At 34.3% G+C, this 16774-nt stretch overlaps 1 protein-coding gene across 1 annotated transcript in view; it reads right to left on the reverse strand.

The window, feature by feature from the left end:
* Positions 1–14305: 14305 nt before the first annotated feature.
* Positions 14306–16774, reverse strand: part of Polr1B (RNA polymerase I subunit Rpl135) — a 53014-nt gene continuing 50545 nt past the window's right edge. The window contains exon 20 of the mRNA XM_069826688.1: positions 14306–14779. Coding sequence (XP_069682789.1) covers positions 14570–14779 — 210 coding nt within the window. The 3' untranslated portion in view covers positions 14306–14569. The remainder of the gene's footprint in view (positions 14780–16774) is intronic.

The following is a 16774-nucleotide window of genomic DNA, read 5'->3' on the forward strand; positions in this document are numbered from 1 at the left end:
GGTTTGTAACAAAGATTTATTCAAAGTCTGTGAATGATGGTACATTTATTTTGTTCATTATGTTTTATGGCGAAATAAATTCTAACATAGTCATTATCAGGCAACCAGTCTCTCATCTGTGTCTGGTCTGCCACAATAATTGAAAATTTTTAAAACAGATTTGAATAAACACCCTGTAAAACACTAATCCAACAAAACGTGGATAATTTTATAATTCAAAGAGAAAATCTTATAATTAAACAGTTAAAATTCTTCAATATAGAAGTAGAGGAACCTGACAGAATAGCGTAACTTTTTGGCATGGGAAATCTGGTAAAGCCTGAAATTATATATAAAAAAAAAAAAAGTGACATTCAAAAAAGAATTTTTTTTTTTTTCTTCTTTCTTCTTCCCCCCTGTGATTGTCTTCCCTCAATATCTTTTATATTTTGATTTATTTCACATATATTGAAATTATAGTAAAGAGAATGAATTTTAGAAGGTAGAAGTGGATGGACAATTCCTTTTCTTTACATCTTATGTACTGCTACATATTTTTGTGCAAAATAACCTGAATTATACTAGAAACCTGGAAATACAAAATCATTATCTAGTAGTCACCCTGAATAATCAAACTTACATGTCTGGAAAAACAAATAGCACTTCAAAATGTATAGTTGTTACAATCCACCAAACAACACCTCTAATCTATTGTCAGTATGTATGTATTTATTAACGAAGTAGAATAAAATCAGTAACTTACGAAACTTTAGAGGACATCATAAAAGATGGGATACGAGAAATTAAATAATCCTGGAAAAAAAAAAAGTAAAGGATGTATTAAACTCACTACTTTAGAATTTCTATACAATAAGGATGACTTCACTTCTATATATTATTCAAGCTCAAACAGTAATCCTGATACAGTAGAATCTCTCATCTGGCAACTATGGGACAAAGCCAATGCCAGGTAACTGATTTTCCCAATTAATTGGAAAATAATTCTATAGGTTATTTAAAGACACTGGTACACTTGTGCAAAGGTTTCGCCATCTTGCAACTGCTGCTTCCAAACTTACCTAAATCGCAACTGGCTATCTCAGGGACTGAACTGTTAGCTGTCCTGCCATTTGTCAAGTAAGTGCGTATTATTCATGTAACAGTTTATGCACTCAAAAATGGCACATAACATCGTCATTTTATGTTAATGTCGCTTCTATTTGCCATATAACAATCTGTGGAGTACACACATTAGATAAGAAATGGAATGTTATTTTTAACTAATCCTGAAGTAATATCCAAGAACCATGAAAATCTCCAGTTGCAATGTTCAGACTATGGACAGACCATGACTGCAATATTCACAGGGTAGAAAATTACAGTACACTAAATTGTATTCTGTGCTATTCAAATAAAGTAATGAATCTGAACCATCTCGACAGATATAATATAAAGTTGTCTACGAAACAAGTAACTTTTCTGAATGGAACATTCATTTTGAAGAACTCTTTCTTAACATATGCTTCTTTGTTGTTCTGACCCGAGTTTCCAGCCAAGGTTTACTAAGTTCTAAAAATATGGCAATCTATTATAGGCTATCTTGCAAGTTTCCAGAAAAATATTGGCCATGATCTAGGTTTGCTTATACAGAGTGGAAGTGAAATAACCTTGCAGATTGAAAGAGAGAATAGAGTACACGTAAATGAATAAAAAACCTATACAGTGACACCTCTTCTTACGGACACTCCTCATATATGGACAGATTTTTATGTCCCAACTGAAATAATATAGAAATGATAAATTTAACACTTGTTTATGGACACACTCAGACATGGACACAGACAGCTGTTTCATAGTACTAAAGCTTGCTTTACCTCCTGACTGCGGACAGTACTTGGATTTGAAGACCTAATGTGTTACAAAAATGGAAAATTTAGTACAGAAATTCCTTTGCATGAAAGACGACAATAGGCCTAAGGGTCTCGTAGGCTACCACTAGCCCAGCCGGCTACTCCTTGTTAGCTGAAAGCGGGTGGATAAACAAAGTAATTAAATTTAACCTGTCTGATGGGTCCAATGTTTCCACGATCGTGAAATTGTATTCAACACATGATAGGGTTAGTAGGATTATTCTCTTCACTTCAATCAGTTATTCTGTTTCGAGAGACATGGTACCTGAATGTAAAGGTTAAGTTGAACACTGTAAATTACAGTGCTGCATAACTGTAGATCCAGAATAAAATTGCATGGCACAGTATGTACGAGTATTTTCCTTTTTCGGTCTTATCTACTGTATTCCAAAGTTGCAAAGAATTTACTCTAGTATATTGTATTTAGAATTAAACTACAGTAATACATTTCATTAAAGCGTGAAGGGATATATAATGCATATTATAAATTAACACCCAATAAAGGACACCTCCCAGATGCGGACAGATTGTTACGTCCCTTCGATGTCTGTAAACGAGAGGTTTCACTGTATTACATTTTGTGATTAAATGCACGATTAATTAGAAAATTAATTTTGAAGTTTTAGCAGTCCAGCAACATTGCCGCTAAAACACACTACTCGTATACAGATGTACGAGGTAACGAACTCGAGTCTACATATGTAAGCTGCCAACACGTTAATAGGTGTTCACTTTGTGCAATGGTTTGAATTTAGGGGGTTTTAAAATTAAATTTACACGAAAACCGTGCACATTATTGAAATATGCCAGAGGTTTCCTATTGATATGGACAAAAATCACGATCCTACTCAAATAGTTACCCAAAGAGAGATTATTAAACATTTGGGAAAAAAAAAATTTTTCTGAAAAACTATGAACTTTCCACCAATACAATATTATAGTTTTGTGTTACATACAACATGAGCTATTCGCTCTGGAAATCTGCAAGGCTATTTCACTTCCACCTTGTATAGCATCAAGCTTTCTTGCAATTCCACATAAAATACAGGACTGTATTCAAACATTCTGCCGCTCCATTCCTTCTATGATTAATTGCAATGCAAAGTCATACAGCGTAACTTAAAAGGTTTCTAAAAACCTTTAGTTTAAAGCACTATAAACATAAGTTTTTAAAATAACAGTCATGAACGAGTTTATTACGTCAACATACTCCATTATCTCTCATCAGCTCGGATTCTATGCAGAGTACAGCCAAGGTGTTCAGACTGTCATGAATGTTGATAAATTAGTTTTTCACTCTATGGTCACTCATTCTTTACAATTAAATAATCACATACCAATTGACCAATCCACCAGGCTACCATCATTTCACATATGCAACTGCAAACAAACACTGAAACATACAGTACGATTATTTAGTCCTGACAGTCGCCGGCGATATGCGCCTGGGTCAGGCGAGTCCATTTAGTTACGCCAAGGGTGTTTGGGTTAGTCACTCGCTTGCCTTCAGAGCGATCGGATGTCATGCGTGCGGTAGAGCGGTATGTTTCTAGTACAATTACGCTGTACTGCATTCCTTTACCGATCGCTCGCTCTTATCTTTACTCCGGAGCTCTCCCCACTACTCCTATTACTTCCCCTCTTTCGCGTCACCGAGCTGTCAGGACTAAATAATTGGTCTGTAATGTAAATAGCTCAACAGTGAGCATTGTTAACTATGATTCAGTACAGTTTGAAAAATGAATATGCCTAAAGACGTTTTGGTTCACAATTGTTTGATCGGGTATGCTAAATTAAACCTTACGTACAAGACCAGTAACTGTTAATCTGTCAATCCGCGGGTGCTCGTGTAAAGGGGGTCAAGTCAAAATGCAAAGTTTGTAAACTTCTCTCCTTTGGTACAGAACAAAACCCCTTTGTCAAAATATGGAGCACTGTAACTGCATCACACATGGAAGAATGACTTAACCCCTTTAACACAAGAGAAAAGTAATTGTGGATAGTTCAAATCTGTACTTATTCCAGTTTAGCCAAATCAATTTAACCCCCTTTACACGAGCATCCGCGCCTTTTCCATTATTTTCTTACGCTGTTAACAGTATATTATGAAACAAGTTTATAATGTTACACTTTTTTGCTCGTTTCTAATTTTGACGAATGCAATAACTGTATAACATTATAAACGTGTTTCATATGTTATTTCCCTGTACGACAGTAATATTATAAACCAATAAATGATATCAGATTTGTAATAATGGGTAGTTCGATATTATAATGGTCTACGAACAAAATATACGTTACTATGACAACAATGATGTATTAAATATTATAGCATGGCAAATCATTTCATAATGTTAACTTTATAACACAAGTCATGCTGTCGTAATAGAAGTTGTGAATTTTAGTTGGCATGGTAATATTGCGGCTCTGGTACAATAATGTGGCACATTATGAACGATTTTCACTAACGATAAAGACTATTTATGATGCTGATGTACAAAAAAAGAAAGTCATTATTGTCGTTATTTTTGTAGCATAATGTCATACAAATGTATCACAGACTGTTTTAATGAATTTTACATGTTTATTTTTGCTTTGAGAATGGGAATGACATCGCGCGCTTTTTACAGATTAACTACTAAATGCTCTTTGTTGTAGGAAACATTTTTGTATGTGCTTTATTTTTATTCGAATGTCATATTAACATATTTTATCGAAAATAATTTATTACAGAAAAATTTAAGTGCCAGTATCAATCTTTGAAGTTTATTTTTTTCCTCACTCCTAACGAAATTCGCGAATGTGAAAATGCCACTCCCTAAATTCTGCCACCCCGGGGCATCTGCCCTTGCCTGCCCATTGGTAAATATGGGCCTGATGATATACTGGTATGTACTAAGATCAATAATTCTATGACTAATGGTACAGAGTATGGAGATGGCATCTACATCAAGGTCTAAGTGGTGTGTAAACATTTGCAAAGTTTATTAGTAAAGCCAACAACATCTATCTCATACAAGGTAACCAACTATTTGAATTAAGTGTAGTTACCTGCGTACTATTAAAAGAAATGGTGTCATGAGAATGGCATGCTTTTTCTCTTTTATTCTGCATGTTTGGTGGGAAATTAGTTTGTTCATCATGTTACCAGTTAAATCCCCATTTATAGTTTACATTTTTGAACTATCATTTGAAAGACATTGTGTCATTCATTGTGCACTAAAATAAGAATAATTTTCGTGTGATGTATTTGCACACACAGAACATATTTTTTTTGTATAATCCCAGGAAGTATTGATAATGTGTATGTACATAATAACACATACAATAGGTACAGTAGTGGCAAAAAAAAAAAAAAAAACCGGACCGACCCTTGTAGCTGATTTCAGAGCCTTGTTCACTCAGAGCACGATAGACTGGTAACTAAGACTTTCGTGGTTCGAATCCTGCCTGGGAAGGAAACTTTTTTTTGTTCCTTATTCAAATTTATTCCCAATACTTTTCGATTGCAGCGATATTTTACTATTTAATTAACTTATTATTCCCAGAACATGAATTTTTACCAGCAATCTAAAAGTATTGGGAACAAATTTGAATAAGAAACAAAAAAAAAAGTTCCCTTCCCAGGCAGGATTCGAACCACGAAAGTCTTAGTTACCAGTCTATTGTGCTCTGAAGTGAACAAGGCTCTGAAATCAGCTACAAGTGTCGGTCTGGTTTTTTTTGCCACTACTGTACATTGAGTGCTACTTATTGTAATCATGGATAATGTTATTCCAGTAATGATGTCACTTTTATGATGTTCTGAATAGACAGATACTAGACATTAGAAAAAAAAACCTTGTTTATATGTAATAGCGATTTAGTTTATGTTATCACATTTTTGCTTTTCTACAGCTTTTATCTGTGTCTGTATTCCATTCACAAAACAGGTTACACTGTCTGCAACTTTGGTCACGATATTTACAAACTGTCAAGGATAACCCAGAAGGCCATGGTGACAGAAGGCCTTTATGTAATTAACAAAAGGAAGAATGCATGATGCTTAATATGTTAGTAAGTTTCCATTAGATTACCATTCAAATTCCAAAGCATGGATAAAGTAATGATATGAATACAATAGTCCATGATTTTATGCGGAAATGTTTAAGAAAGAATGGAGCCAGTTATTTTTTCATGCAAAAAGCGAAATATTATTCATATACATTTCATGTTTACAGTAAAACCCCTTTAATCTGGATCAGTTGGGGCTGAGTGTGAAATAAAAACAGACATGTCGTGAATAAACAATTAGTACTGGTATAACAACATAATGCATAATAATTTCGAGGGAAAAATTGTTCCGGGGCCGGGCATCGAACCCGGGACCTTTGGTTTAACGTACCGACGCTCTACCAACTGAGCTACCCGGGAACTCTACCAGACACCGGTCCAATTTTTCCCTCTATATCCACAGACCTCAAAGTGGGCTGACAACCGTCAAGCAACCAACGTTGAGTACACACTAACTCTGTGTGACTTAAATTGTGGTTTTCTGTTAACGATATAGAGGGAAAAATTGGACCGGTGTCTGGTAGAGTTGCCGGTTAGCTCAGTTGGTAGAGCGTCGGTACGTTAAACCAAAGGTCCCGGGTTCGATGCCCGGCCCCGGAACAATTTTTCCCTCGAAATTATTCAAATCAACTTTACAGGGAGTTATACCTGAAAGCTTGATTTGCATAATACACGTCACTGTTCGTTAACAAAAAACCACAATTTAAGTCACACAGAGTTAGTGTGTACTCAACGTTGGTTGCTTGACGGTTGTCAGCCCACTTTGAGGTCTGTGGATATAGAGGGAAAAATTGGACCAGTGTCTGGTAGAGTTCCCGGGTAGCTCAGTTGGTAGAGCGTCGGTACGTTAAACCAAAGGTCCCGGGTTCGATGCCCGGCCCCAGAACAATTTTTCCCTCGAAATTATTCAAATCAATTTTACAGGGAGTTATACCTGAAAGCTTGATTTGCAACATAATGCATACAACATCTATATTGATGATATCGCAAATTATAAGTTGTTTCTTTTCTTTCATTTAAACATTTGTTCATTTCCTTATGTGATTTGTCACCAGGGGTGTATTTCAGGCCTGGCAGAGCCAAGATACTATTTTTCGAGGCTGGGTGGTGCCAGGGCACATTTATTATTGTATTATCGTCAAATTTTGCATTTATAAAAGTAATATTTTATTCATATTTAAACAATTTCATAGTGTAAATGTAAAATCATTTTTATAAAAATTCTCACACTAAAAAGAATCAGACATTTCTTTCCGTTGGTTCTCAAGAAGAATTTAGTACAGTCGCTCTTGATTACTCATTTTGATTAGTGACACATTCTACACTGACCTTAACATGAGACTGATAGACAGACTATAGCATGTTCATAATGCATGTGTTCGATTTATTTGCAACCAGTGGCAGCTGATTGGCTGAGACAAGTGAGGCCAGGCCTCAGCCACTGTCTTAAATGAACTCAAATGTTGTGTTTTTATATATGTAACATATTACTATGTATTTGAATGGAGCATGGAGCATTGTAGAAGTACTGAAAACTTTGTGATGCATACAGACCTATCTTGCAGTAAAATTTGTCCCTGAGGCCAGAAATGTTCTTATCTTTTCGCAGGTTTTCAGGTTGCACTTGAAATGCTGCAGCTGAAGCCCAATTCTTCTGGCCTGGCCGGTGTCCACCCACCCACCATTCTCTTTGTTCCATAGACCGGTCTCTTGTCATTGGTCATCAGAAGGGTGGGAAGGGATGTGGATGAGGAAGTTAGAGAAGCAGTGTTGGCTGGTCTTCCTAAATAAGACATAAATAACATAAAAATTCTGTCTACCAGGCACAAGCCCACACTGTTCTCACTGTGTCTCAGTTTATGACTTACGCGAGGGTGTCGTACTATTGTACTTCACAACTATTACAGTAGTGAGTGTGGTCCACTGTTGTTGTGTATTCCGGAAAAATGGAATTTGAAACAGATGCGAGCAATAGTGATGATCAGGGAAAGGATTTATATGTAAATACATATTTACTTATAAAGCTAATATAATTTATATTTTGCATTATCTTTATGTTTCACAATGTGTAGGGTTGAAAAATCCTACTTTTATTTTCCATATTTTTCCATATTTTAGAGTTTAGTACATATTTTCGTTAATTTCCATATATTTTCCATATTTCATATAAAACAGTCCATATTATATTAGGTTTAACAATAAAACAAAACAAAATTCCATTAACTTTTAAAAATACATTTCAACAATAGAGATTTAAACACATGTTCAGTAATCCCTTTAACATCAGAGTTATTTGAAAATTAGCAGTCCTATCAACAATGGGAAAGTAAGTTACAAAACTGTATTAATTTAATTTAAAATTTTTAACAGACTTCAGTTGTGCAGCTCAACAGTTAAATGCCAGTCAGAGTACACATAGGTTCAGTTTTGTAAATCATACTATAAAGACGGTAAATATGCCAAAAGTACGTCATTCAGTCAATTTAAAATCAAAACTAACAAGTTACATTTCAGAATTTAAAGAAGATGGTTTATCAACTGACAATAAAATATTATTTTGTAATTTGTGTCAGTGTGCAGTATCATCTACACAAAAGTTCCTGGTGCAACAACACATTACAACTAGTAAACATCAGGCCAACAAACAACTAAATTCCAAGCAGAGACAATTGTTTTTAACACAACCAACAACATCGAATGTAAGATCTGAGTTTAACATCGACCTGTGCCGTTCTCTCATCTCTGCTGATATTCCTCTCTACAAACTAAAGAATAAGGTCTTCAGGGAATTCCTTGAAAAATATACTCAACATACAATCCCGGATGAGTCAACACTTAGGAAGACGTATGCTCCATCCATCTACGATGAGACAATACAGAAGATAAGAGATGAAATTAAAGATAGTTCAATTTGGGTTTCCATTGATGAGACTCCCGACAAAGAAGGTAGACTTGTTGGTAATGTAGTTATCGGTTTGTTAAGTGAACAATATTCTGAACGAATTCTTTTACATTGTGATGTTCTAGAAAAGTGCAATAACAAAACTATAGTTAAACTGTTCAACGAAGCTATGGGTATCCTGTGGCCAAAGGGTATTATGTACGATAATGTGTTATTCTTTATTAGCGATGCTGCCCCTTATATGGTCAAAGCTGGACAAGCATTATCTGTTGTATATCCTAAATTGACTCATTTTACTTGTGTGGCGCATGCATTTCATCGTGTGGCAGAAGTGGTCAGAGACAATTTCCCTAAAGTAGATTTGTTGATTTCATCAGTGAAAAAAGTATTTCTCAAAGCTCCCAGTAGAGTTAACGTGTTGAAAGAAATGTACCCTGAAATTCCATTGCCACCAAAGCCAATTTTAACTAGATGGGGTACATGGCTAGAAGCAGTTGAATATTATGCCGAACATATAGACTCTATTAACAATGTTCTCCTTGCATTGGACTCTGAAGATGCAGTCTCAATTGATACTGCGAAAACAGTTACCTGTGACATAAGTGTGAAGAATGACTTAGCTCACATTCAGCATACATTTTCATGCATCATAAAAACGCTCAAAAGTCTCCAAAATAGGCACCTTTCACTATCTGAAAGTTTTGAAATTATAAATAGTACTGTGGAACAACTGAATCGTGGTAGAGGTAAAGTTGCAGATGCAGTAAGAGCTAAGGTGGACACTGTACTTTCAAAAAACCCTGGATATGAAGAACTACAAAAGGTTGTTGCTGTGATGAGTGGTGAATCAACAGTGAAGATTAACTTGGACTTATCCCCAGCAGACATTGTGAAATTGAATTATGTACCAGTTACTTCTTGTGACGTCGAACGCTCTTTTAGTCAGTATAAATCTATCCTAAGAGACAATAGAAGAAGATTCACTTTTCAGCACTTGAAAGAAATGTTTGTAACCTATTGTTATGGTAACAGACAATAAAAATTGTGTTTTGTTGAAACTACATTGGAAGATAAGGTACGTCCATTATATTTTTTGTTTAGTTTGATTAAAATGTACCAATATTTAACGTACATAGTCATTTTTTTATAATTTTAAGTCCATATTTAATTCCATATTTTGGTAAAAATCCATATTTAATTCCATATTTTGGTAAAAATAACTACATATATATTTACATATTTCATATATTTTTAGTCCATATAAATCCGTTCCCTGGTGATGATATAATTAATTCATTGTTAAGAATATCTTTTCTCGAGAGAATATGATATTTAAAGAACGGAAGTTTTAAATAGAGACAGATCTGCGCCATCACTGACAATTTTTCAGAAAAATAATTTTAAAACGCGGACCTTCAATGCATCCTGACATGGGTAAGATAAATAGTTATGTGGTATGCGAAAAAGTGCAGTGTCAATCTGTTGTAGAAATAGCAACTTATTTGGCGAGTGACTCATTATTTATCATTATTACAATCAATAATAAACATTCTGCAAAAGGTCAAATGACTTTATAGTCAAACGCCTGGCATTAGAAAACAACAACAACATTCTGTATAAGATATAGACCTAATTACTCGGAACACAGTTCTCGATACACTAATGTTTGCCGACGATCAGGTTATTATCGCTAAAACAGAGGATGCTTTACAAAGAGCCATTTATAATTTGCAAATAATCGCCTCTGATTTCAATATGGAAATCTCAAAAGAGAAAACAAAAGTCATGGCATTTTCGGGAGAGAACCCAATTCCAAGTAAGATCATGATAAATAATACTTTAATTGAACGTGTTAATTCATTTAACTATTTAGGTTATAACCTCTCTTACATCACTGATGAAGATATGTCAAACAAAATATCTAAATTTATAAAAATCACTGGCGTCATTAACGCCGTCTTCAAATCCTCCCATGTTCAGAAACATACACGGCTAAAGGTATATAAAACACTAGCTCGACCGGTCCTCACTTACGGTAGCGAGGCATGGACAATCAGAAAAGCTGATGAGCAAAGGCTGACGACAGCTGAAATGAGGTTCATGAGACGAACAGCAGGATGCTCTTTGCTGGAACACCGTAAAAATGTGGACATATTGCAGGAACTCAAAATGGATCCTATAGTTAATTTTGTTCAACAATATCGACTTCAGTGGAAAAAACATGTCGAAAGGATGGATCGCACTAGATGGCCTAAACAGATTCTTACTTATGTACCAAGAGGAAAGAGGAAATTGGGAAGACCACGAAAGCGCTGGCATGAGACCGTAACAGATCCTGTAGGGTCTAATACGTGAGGGATATGATGATGATGATGATATAGACCTACATAAACTAGTTACATCATGACTCTCTTACAAAACGTCTACATCGAATCGGCTTATTGGACTCTGCTAAATGTTTATTGTGTGTAATAAAGAAGATGCCATGGAAATGGAACATCTAAAAATCTGTGAATCTCTGGAAAATTTTATGGACCTTACATCTAAATATTGGGAAGCAAGAAGGAGAATGACTTCACTGTTAAATATTGAGCATTAGACACACACATACATTGCTATCTATACTCTATGCACTGCTAAATTAAAGCCATCTAGTTGAAGTTAGCTACTCTTGAGATAAGGGTTGTAAGAATGATCAAATTAGCGGTGAAATAGTTGCACACACTTCTTGGTGACAGTTATGTACTACCGAAATTAAAAATCATATCTGTTCTTGTAAAACAACAATATTATGACATTAGGTGTAGATTGCAATAATATTTTATTTTGTGTTTTTGATATGATTGAAGTGCAGGACCCCCTTAGGCGCAGGCCCGATTGGAATAAATCAGCCCAATCAACTTAAAGTTGACACTGATATTCCTCCCCATTCCATTTTGCATCCTTCCTGAAGTAAAATGTCTGAATTCAACACTGATTACAAAAATGGCAATAACACAAGCTTTTAATTAAAAAGTACAATGCTGATAAGAAAAAGCAGGAAACTTTGATATGTCTTCATATTTTTATTATGAACAACATTCTGTACAGTTACTAGATGTGAAACAAATACATAATATTTTTCTCACCTCAAAATATGTATTATTAGGAACTAGGAGATTTCATTTCACAGATACATCCTGTTTGCATTCCTTATTTGTCTCTAGCACCTATTACATATGAAAACTCCAATCTGACTGACTAAATATGAAAAATCATCACATGCAGCTGCAACAAAATTTGTTAGTATTGAAAATTAAGTTTTAAATGTAAGACCAATAATTTTTTTAACATAATCCAATATATATTTCTTGCTGCTTTTCTCTGCACATTTTACACAAGAAAAGAAAAAAAAAAGGCACGTTATCTTTATTTTTTTAAATAATAATAATAATAATAATAATAATAATAATAATAATAATAATAATAATAATAATAATAATAATAATAATAATATGTAATAACAATAACAACAGTGGAGTGTAGGTAGTGTCCTCTAACTGTAGCAGTCCCACCATTCTCCATTATTATTATTATTATTATTATTATTATTATTATTATTATTATTATTATTATTATTATTATTATCTAAATGACAAAGTATGGTGACATGAATTTTTCTGTTCCCCAATAGTTGTAATATTTTTCGTTGCTGAGACAAGTAGTGAACTGTCTATGGTGCTGCTTTTGTCTCCTAACTCTTTTGACTACCTAGCTGTGGCTTGTGTTGTAAGAACATAAAAATCTGTGGCCAGGAGAAAAAGGTCTTAAGTCAATTTTTTGTGAAAATGAGATTTTCATATATTCCGAAAGCGGAAACAATTCTCTACAATCTAAACGGCTAAAGTCAAATAAGACTCCTGACTGGATTTATAGAGCGTTACCAAATGTCGTAAGTACTTTTTGAATCGAACACACACAGGATACAGGACTTAAGAATATTTAATACTTTATTCCTTACAAACCATCACATGTTTACTTTCCATGCTCCCAGATGAAAAAGGTCTAACTTCTATTTTAGCCATTTTATCACATACTGATGCCCTTTCCTTTTAAAACTTCAAGCACCAGGATAAACAGTCTTATATTTGTTTAAGACCAATTTTGCATTCCTAATAATTTACATTTCTCATTTATTTTGACGTGAAAAAGGTCTTATGTTTAATAGTCCCTTCTACTCAGTTTGGCTTCTAGTCTTAAAAGGGCTTAAGTGCGGCTATTTTTGGAAATAATCAAGAAAATTGTTAAATGAGCAGCATTATCTATTTTAGAAGAAATGTAAACAAATAATATCCAAGAAAAACCTCTTAATTAAAAAAAACTCTATAATTGACACCAATTTCAATCTTTCTATTGCTTTCCTGAAAAGTATAAAATTTTTACCTAAGACCTTTTTCCTCCCGGCCACAGAAATAAAAACAGAACACGTTTCTTTTCTTCATTTCACATGTGTAATATGAACAGGGTGAAATATAATGTTAAATAGTACATGATTTTTATTGAATTATTTACTGGGGGAAGTCGTGCTGTAAATGTACCAGGAAATTCAGAAAGCAATATCCCAATTCTCCTATACTAGTAATGAAGTGTGTGACAGAGTTGTGTGCTGAGTTTAGGAAGCAAGATAAATGCAGAAGTAATCTGCATACACTGAAGGCTTTGAATTATTACTGCTGATCAGGAAATTACGAAGATGTGAAGTCTCTTTAACATCATTTTCTAAAGCTTTTATGAACATATGTATACAAACTTATTCTGAAAGGCTTCTCTTCAGTAACTATATTTAAACTTAATCTGAACTTAATCTTTTTTGGTACAATGAATGCATGATAAAAATGCAAATTTATAAAACAGTATATTTACCTGTACTCCTGTATGGTGCTGAGACTTGGACAATGATAAATAAACATAAAAGTAGAGTGACAGAATCAGAAATGAAATATCTTAGAAAAGTAGTTGGGAAAACTGAAAGAGATAGAGTTAGAAATATAAATATTAGAAATGAACTGCAGCAGGCACCAGTGGTAGAACAAATTGAAAGGAAACAACTGAATTGGTTTGGACATCTAGTTAGAATGGGAGATGAGAGGAAAGTGAAAGAAGTATTTGAATCAAGAGTAGAAGGTAAAAGGAGGAGGGGTAGACCAAGAATAGAATGGGAACAATATGATGTGGTGAGGAGAAGAGAAAAGAAAATCCGGGAAATAAGAAGACTGGCATTGAACCAGGAGAGATACAGGAAATGGGTGGAGGATCTGAAGCTGCAAGGTACAAGGGATAGATGAAGAAGAAGAAGAAGAATGCATGATATACAATACTTATATCTGAATATTATAGACAATAATTATGAATACAATAATTATTATCAGGATATAATATTGCACAGACTATGTAGTAGTGCAGTGCTAATGTGAATCAAGTAAAAAACTTTCTCAGCAAAAGGTATTGCACTTATCAGGAAAGAGAAAAATACACTGACCCAATGCTTTCTCACAAGACACTCTGTACATATTACAAATTTTAAACTGAAATTTTAACTATTTTACAAGTTATCAACTCTACAACCGCTTTCTTACAGCTACTGTCATTACCAAAGTTCATACCTTCTGAGAGTTCTTTGCCGATAGAAGTGACTTACTATAAAACTCGATAGTAAGTTGGAAAGACAGTATGCCTTTGAAATTTTTCATTTCTCTGTGACATCAATCTTTATCTTGATACCTGCTGATGCCAATTCTGCCACAAGAAAACGGAAAATATATGGAAGTTCAATTTCTTCAACCTTTCCTTTTTCTTCACACACTTGGCACTTAATCAAATATTCATAGTGTCCACCTCGACGCTTCGCAATTTGTATTGGAGACAAAATGCTGCCACATGTGCGACAGATCAACATCTGTAAACAGTCAAAATTGAGATTGTCATCTAGATGCCATACCAAACTTGCACACGAAATTTTGTTCATAACTTTCATTCAGTATATTACACACTTCAAGAAAGCTATTATGTTCATATATAAATTCTATCAACCAGATACACATATACTCTATAAGCAAATTCCATTCAGGCAACATCTGATTCTCAAGTGTCGACGTCATCAGAGAGATAGAGAGAGGGGAGTGGAATGAGCAAAGCAGAAGAGAGAGGAATAGACACCTGGATACTTTTAATAATGATGTCACCTCAAGACCAAAACAGAAGTATGAAAAAAAATGGAGGAATCAGCAGTATCTCAAATGAAAATAGCTGTGGAGAAAGAAGAAGTGCAGGGAGAAGGTGTAGTATAGAGAGTGTTAATCGAGTTAGTAGTGTGAAACGAGGGGGCAGTAGGGAAGAAAAAACTATATAGCTGAGAAAATACTATACCAGTGGGGGGAAAAAATAACAAGGTTAATTGTATAATAGAAAAATGTAATTGAACAGATGCATTTTCTCAAGGTTATGGACTTGTTTTTGTTTAAACAGTGGATTCTAGGACCAAAGTTATAAATCAAGTTGAACCAATGTTTTTTGAGTATGAGTGTTAATATGATTATGTGTTAGAAGTGTTTCTACAGTGAATTTAATAATGTTATGTTTCCTGAAATAAGTCAAAAAGGTGTAAGTCTTCTATATTAGATACATTTAAAGTGAAATTATGTTATTCAAAGGAAAAAATTATTTAGTTATGAGAAAAGTTGGAATGAAGTTAAATGGGAAGAATTAGTATGAACAGTTGTTAAGTGTAGCTGTAAATAACAGAAGAGAAGTGGGATAGTAAGTGTTATAAATTAGAATGAGGGATAAGTGAAAGTGAAGAAACATGAAAGACAGTTAAGAGTAGGTATTAACGTAATATTATGTCAGTGTGTAATGTTTGTAAACAATGTAAGTTAAGGGGATGCTGGCCTGAATACATAAATGTGAAGGGTCAGCAGGACCAAATATGTTGAGAGAAAATATATATATAGGCTACACACATACAGTAAAACCTCAATAAGATGCACACACTTATTACATTATCCCATTTAATACGCTTTTTTTGTCCAGTCCCTGCACATTTCATAAATTATAATGCCTTTATAAAATAACCCATTTGTTGTGCTCAAATTCCACATAATATGCTATTTTTGTGGAATATTTTCGATGTAATTTTCAGCAATGTAACAGCAATGAAACATTTCGGCCACTGAACTCATTGGTGCCATTAACCTGAAAAGTACTAATATTCGACCCTTTACCTGCGCACTTAAACCTTCATACTGTACAATAAAGCATCCTCTTGTTACGCTCTCTTATTTGACTCTTTACCTGCACGCTTAAAGCTTACATACAGTGCAATACCCCACCCTCTTGCTAACCCTCTCTCTCAAACACCATTCCTCATACGGTCGTAATAAAATTCTGGAACTTTTTGCTGGTCAGTTTGTTGTTCTTTGCTGTATTGAATTGTCTACGAGTGTGATTACAATATGTTAAACAATGTGTGTCGGAAAAATTGGAAATCTTACGAAAGTACAATGAAAACAGTACCCTTAATCAGAAACAACTCTCTGAGTCATTAGGAATCTCATCTTCGACATTAAGGATGATGATAAAAAATCGCGACTCAATCACTACAGCTGCGATGTCAGGAGAGGATGTAAGCGCAGCATGGTGAAGTGTGGTAAACATGAGAGCTTGAACACGCACACGGCAAATAACTACAAATGACTTTTTTTCGAAAGAATTAAATATGGTACATATTGTGAATGTCTTTGATGAACAGTATAGTAATTACATAATTACTGTATTACCTTTCATGAAGCATGTATTTCAATAAAGAAAAATGCTAACAGATACTGTATGTAAGTCAAAATTAGTATACCCGCCTAATACGCAGTTTACACACAGTCCCTTGAACAATGTCTTA

The sequence above is a fragment of the Periplaneta americana genome, chromosome 5, assembly GCF_040183065.1.
Source record: "Periplaneta americana isolate PAMFEO1 chromosome 5, P.americana_PAMFEO1_priV1, whole genome shotgun sequence".
In the NCBI taxonomy this organism is placed as follows: domain Eukaryota; kingdom Metazoa; phylum Arthropoda; class Insecta; order Blattodea; family Blattidae; genus Periplaneta; species Periplaneta americana.